At 32.6% G+C, this 6814-nt stretch overlaps 1 protein-coding gene across 1 annotated transcript in view; it reads left to right on the top strand.

Annotated features, from left to right (window-relative positions):
- LOC115245682 overlaps positions 1–6814 on the top strand; it is a 145125-nt gene that overhangs the window by 104681 nt on the left and 33630 nt on the right. The window contains exons 13-15 of the mRNA XM_029824106.1: positions 2307–2837; positions 5036–5197; positions 6003–6156. Of these exons, the coding sequence (XP_029679966.1) occupies positions 2307–2837; positions 5036–5197; positions 6003–6156 (847 nt within the window). The remainder of the gene's footprint in view (positions 1–2306; positions 2838–5035; positions 5198–6002; positions 6157–6814) is intronic.

Below are 6814 nucleotides of genomic sequence, written 5' to 3'. Positions count from 1 at the left end.
TATAAAAATAATTAAAAGGAATTAAAAGGCATTAAAAGGAAAAACAAGAATATTATATTAATTAATTACACTACGTATATGTATTTGTTTTTGCTTATTTTATTATTTTTAACATTAATAATCGGTAGTGACCTGAATATGACAATTACGTAACAGGATTATTACGTGGTGCTTCTGTCGCCGATGGAACTTGATACCACAATGCGAATGATCCTGCAAGTGCCGATCTGGGCACAGAGGGTGATTTACATACAGGGCTCGTGCTTAAAGGACGGCGATCTCGCGAGAGCTAGAATGAACGAGGCGGAAGCCTGCTTCGTGTTGGCAGCGAGAAATTATGCCGACAAGACCGCTGCTGACGAGCACACGATACTGAGGTCAGCGATCGTTGAAAACATTTAAATTTAAACTTCTTACATCTTTAACCGCCGTTGAGAAAATTCGATTCGGCCACGATTATTTTTGCTGCCTAATAAACTTTTTCTTTCACAAGAAATAAACATTGAATAATCCTAATATTTTCTCCGACGATCTATTTCGCGAACTTCGAACACGGTTGTTTAAGTTTTACTTCCGAATATAATAAAAATCAAGAGATTCCTCGTTAATTGTAATCGTTTAAATTTTCTTTATTTTTGAATACAATTTTAAAGCGCAGTTTAAAGTGCAGTTTAAAGCGCTCGGGCACGCGCGCATCTCGCAACATAGTTAAATATCCTGAATATTAAGATAAAAAGAATCCGTAGATAAAAGATAAATTCGAAAAATCTAATATCCTTGAGTGGTGAAACTTTCTTTTCAGAATATTTCACAAACTTTTTTTGCCAGTATACAACACTTTAAGAGTTCAAAAAATATATACATATTTATACATTCTTGTTTATATAATATTTAACAGAAATATGTTTGACAAAATTCAAGTTTTACTAGCATAATTTTAAGAAAATTTTATTTGATTATTGTAGATCGTGGGCGGTAAAAGATTTTGCGCCTAGTGTTCCTCAGTACGTTCAAATCTTCCGTCCGGAAAACAAGCTCCACGTGAAGTTTGCGGAGCACGTGGTATGTGAGGATGAATTTAAATACGCTCTATTGGCAAACAATTGCACATGTCCCGGTGCATCGACGTTAGTCACCCTGTTGCTGCACACGTCCAGAGGACAGTAAGTTCTTGTCACAAATAGAGCATTCAAAGCATAACAAATTGAACTGCGCCGGTATTACATAAGCAGAGATTTCACAGTACACATATAATCACGTGGATTATTTCTAGATTTTGAATATGTCTTTAGTTTGTGATTTATTTAGTTTATCTAATATATATATATATATTAATTTTGATTTATGAATATTTCAAGTGAACTTTATTTTATCGTTGCAATAATAAATTTTTTTAAATTTTTGTACACGCGGGATTATAATATTCGATAAAATGATATAATGCAATAAAGTATATTATTTTTACCATTACTCTGCGTAACTACATCGTCACTGTTACATAATATGTCGCACGAAGACGGGAAAATTTTGAAACAAAATTTTTCTCTTTATAGAGAAGGCCAACAGTCGCAAGAAGAGTGGCATAGGCTGTACGGTAAATGTTCCGGCAACGAGATTTATCACATAATTCTCGGTGACTCTCGCTTCTTCGGGGAATACGAGGGAAAATCCTTCACGTACGCGTCCTTTCACAGTCACCGGAAATATGGAGTTGCTCTAGTCGCAGTCAGACCGGCGGAACTTCCGGAATTTTACGAAGATACCATTCTGCTGAATCCTGGTAATCCTGCGACACTATCGGAGACACAGACGGTGTCTCTTTCTTTTCTTTCTCTCTCTCTCTCTCTCTCTCTCTCTTTGTCTCTTTTTTATATTTTTGACATTTCCTAGCTTTTCACTTCTTGAATAAATAGAATGAGATTTATTTGAAAATCGGATTTTGTATTTTGCTTTATATTATATGATTTTCTGTTAACTTGTTGCATTATGTGCTGTATCTGTAAACTTTCTATTTATGCATTACTTATGAATTATTTATATCTACAGTATATATATAATCTGATTTTGATTAAATAAATAAAAATAATTAATTTCTACACAGAGATTATTCTGAAAAACAATTAGTTGCAAATACGGGAAGAATTAAAAACATTGTAGCAGTTAAAAAATTAGAAAATAGAATATTTTGTAGAAATGAAAAATCAGTAAAAAGAAACAAATCGCTTAAATTACGAATGGGACACGTCTCTTTATACTGAAGAAAAAGACACCACGTCCGTGCGCCAAACGTGAATTCTTATGCGTAGGGCCACGGCATATAATGAAAAAGACCGATACTTGTTACTACATGAGTATCACGAAGGAAGAGAACTCCGCGTTCGTGGTCGCGAATAACCAGAGCGGCATCGCCGGCGAAGGGACGCAGATAATCGTCGAGACGAAGGCGGACACGTCCGCGAGCAACGGATCGACGACGAACACCACGACGACCAACACTATGACGGCGACCGTGAATTCGGGGGCAACGTTGGCGACGACGACTACCACTACTACCACGACAATATCGACCAGCTGCACTGTCGGTGGTGGCGGCGACGGGAATGGTACAGCAATCAGCAACGGTGCCGATGCGCACCAGCGATTTTCCAACAGTTATAACGTTGCGCTGAGCGAAACACTACGCAGGCAGGAGACCTGCACGGGGCCCCGTGCACAGGACTGGCCGAACGGTCCTCAAGGTCACAGGGCCCCGTTGCCACCGCAGGTTATTTTGCAGGTCCTCCCTAGCACGCCCACACCAATCCAACACCACAACTTACTCGCATCCGATGTCCATCGTGAGTGTCGCATGCGCCTCGCTGCTTTTTCTTCTTTTTTATCTCTTCTTTCTCTTCTTCTTACATTTTACTTCTATCTTTCTTCTTATGTCAATTCAGCACGGTATTATTGGTCTGTGAGAGATCGCGCTTTTCAGAAATTAGACAAATTATTATACTAGAGATCAATCAATAAATATATACTCACAGGATTAAAAATCTAGAAAATCTAATTTTAAGAAAAGTCGAGTGTAATATTTATAAACACATACTTGATAAATTTGTTTGCGCCATCTGTTCAGACTTGATTGGTGTATTTTAATATCAAATTTGAATTTTTTAGTATTTACTGAACTAAAAAATTTTAGCTCTTTGGAAGCCAGTATATTCACTTCGAATTGATATTCTTTGGAGATTCCTAAATGAAGTTACCACAGCGCTAAAACCAAGAGCGAAAGGATTTTAGAGTGAAACTACTGGGCACAAAGGGTTAATAATTCAAAATAAGCACCTGATCATAATTGGTATCAACTTGAAAATATATAAATGTTTATTAGATCAATCTTCTTTTGACACATTTATTCGCATCGCACGAGAGTAGATAGTATTACTTAGAAAGTCGTTCATGACGCTTATATTTGTTAAATGTTTAAATTTAATGCAACAAATACATACACATACATAAGACACGATGCTTTCTAGCTATAAATGTAAGGTTGAATTGGTAATTAATAAAATAATGTAATAAGCCTTGTTTTTAGAAAAGGAAGAAGCAATAGTAATTTGTAGTGCAAATTTATAAATCGTTAGTTTTACTTTTTTTAATTAAAATAAAAATAAAAATAAAATTGTATTAATATCGTGCATATTATAATTTTGATCTTTGAATTAAAGTTCTCTGTTTACTCTGTTTACTGTTTATAAAAAATGATGCATCACGAGAAGGATTTTATTCGAGAATTTACCGCCAAATAATTTAATATTTAACGAAGAATCTAATAAGAAAAAAAATATTGAGATTATAATTAAATTTAAATAATTCTGCAATTTTTAAACACCTTTGCATTTAGTCCGCAAAGTTGTTTCAACGTCATTGCATAGTTTCACACATTGTATCACATTATAAAGTGAGATTAAATGGAAGAGACTAAAGATGATAACGTGTATTGAATCACTTGGGCGATAAAGTCTCGATGTACAGTGTGGCTGCAGATAAGCCTTTGAAAATACCAAACCGTTACTTCCTTTTCATTCATGTCTCTTGCGGCGTGGTTTATGCTTGCACGTCGCTATACGTGTAATCTGCCTATATATGCTACTGTTTATGCACCATTCAGCATTCGTCATCAATGATCCTCGATAAGCGCGGTTGAATAGAAAGCTGTGAGTCTGAATAGAAAGCTGCGAAGCTAACATCTAGTAGATATTTTTCCTTGCTCACTCCATTGCATTTATGCTTACAATTATAATTGGAATTATATTACCGTATAGATTGAAAAAAGTCGCGGATTAAATTAAGGATAAATGATATTTATTTTCAATATATCAAAAAAAATCATAGGATGCATTCAAAAATATACAACTATACATCAATAAAAATAAAATAAAGAAAAGCAAAATTAAAAAATCGACTATATTAAAAAGAAATTATTGAGGAATTATTAACATTCTTTAATTAATTGAAAAAATAAATATACTTTATTAACAGAATTTTTCTGTTCAAATTTTTGTTAGAGAATAATTATTGTGAGAATTTGAAAGCATCTAAAAAATTTTTGCAGAAATGCAAATTATATTAAATATGCCAAAGGATTAGTAATTAAAAAATGCGTAAATATTAGACATATTGTATTATTTTTTATTAAAAGCGGAATGCTGTTTTTTTATCTTATCATATATTTTGTACAAATTGCACTGAATGTTCGATTGATAATTTGTAGTAGTATCATTTTAGTAGAACAGAAATGATTATTTATTTGTTAATTAGATTAAAGACAAAATAGTCAGACGAAACAGCATTTCTTTTCATATTAATGCAAAATTGTTTCCTTTCTTTTTTGTCTCCCACCCCAACGGCGTTACATTTATCTCATTCACGTTTATCGATTATAGAATTATTTTTCTTTATGACAACTGCAAATTTGTAGCGTCATTAAATATTTGAAGTTGAATCTCGATATTTTAGAATCACTAATCGCGATCGATTTTATATGTCGCAGCGACTTATCTCGATCCTGGAGGATTCGGGGACTCGAGGCAATGTTTGAAAGAAGGAGGATCAACACCACAAACACCAATCACGGGCAATCACCTTGATGTGCCACGATCTCTTGATCCGAATCCTAATCTACTGAGTCCAGAAATTCTAACTCAAAGGAGAGGTCAGTTGTTATTTTTTATCGTCTAAAATGCAATTAAATTATTTTTAATTGAATATTTTATTTTTTTTCTATGCTAAAAGTAAAATATATAAAAGTTATGGAAAACATAAAATTTTACTAATTAATGTCTGTGATACAATTTGTAGTTTATTATCTCCAGAAAATTTATTTTAATTTTTTTATGAGATGTTACATTCTCTAAACTTAAGAATTTTTTTAAATAGATTTGACAACGCGCGCACGAAAATAAAACTTGCTGAAAGGTTACGTAAAGTTTAAAGGATACTATCTGCTGACATAATTTCGTTGAAAGTACTATTCTTGCATTTGACACACTTTTACCCGTGTGTATAGTAGTTTAAAGCACTTCTAGTAACTAGTTTTTCCGACTTTGAAAGTTGTTTCTACAAATGGATATGAGTATTCTTTTCATTATTTCTCATTATGTGTTAATGTATATATATATATAATTATTTAATTTATGTCTTTGAATCATAATTTGATAAATTAACTATATAAATTAACTATATAAATTAACTATGTTTAGAATATAAAAAATAATAGTTTATAATATTAAATACTTTTATAGCGATATACACATATATATACTGCAGTTTAAATTCTTATACAAAATTAACTTAATTGATTCGATTAAGTCAACTATATGTTTATTATACCAAATCATTTCAACGCATGAATAAAATCTTATTTAATATTATAATAAAGAATTAATGTTAATGTCATATTTATGAGTATCAATGATTAACAAAACATCCTGCATAATAATCATTTTGTTTGCAATCAGGAAGCAGAAGACCGAGTATTCTGCCAGTACCAGATATGCTGACTAGCTCGACGCTGCATTTGCCTGGTCAGGAATCCTTAGACCACGACGGTGATGAGTCGGAGGACGAAATGGATGACGATGTTCCCTGGAGATCGCCAAGCGAGAAAATCGCGTAAGTATGTTTTTCTCGTGATATACATTACATTCAAGGATCCGTGGAGATATCACGGATCCTTGATAATTAATGCAGCACGAAGAACAACTCATTGAATTAGAGAAGTCAATCAATATATTTATTTTCGAAGAGAAGTAGAGGAAAAATTATTAGCAGAAATGTATGTCCACTTTTTTCTCTTCTTCCGATTTGTTTAATATTTGTTATGAACGATCTTTCTCTAGCACAATCGCACAAGATTCTCCGAGAACAAATAATTTCGCACTCTGTCTCGTGCACTTGCATGACGCGGTCTTAAGCATCGGATTTGTTTATGTGCATTATACACATATATTTTTTATATTTATGCATATATTGTATGCACTTTATATTTTTTATATTTGCACAATAACCGCAAAGTCTGGAGACAACCCGCAAAAGAAAGATTTTAAAATTTCAGGGATGATTAATAAAAATGAAGAAAAATTACACGTAATTATTACACATATAAACATAATTAAGTCTACAAATCTCTACGTCTTTTTTTTCTCTTAAGTTTACACGCGTCTTAGTTATATATAAATTTCTTGTGAAAAAAACCACAAATTTAAAAAAAAAATTTCCACATTTCTCATTGTCATATAATATATATAGTATACATATATATATATAAGTA

The sequence above is a fragment of the Formica exsecta genome, unplaced genomic scaffold (assembly GCF_003651465.1).
Source record: "Formica exsecta isolate Colony F162 unplaced genomic scaffold, ASM365146v1 scaffold125, whole genome shotgun sequence".
NCBI lineage: Eukaryota > Metazoa > Arthropoda > Insecta > Hymenoptera > Formicidae > Formica > Formica exsecta.
This window is presented reverse-complemented; position numbering and strand designations above follow the sequence as displayed.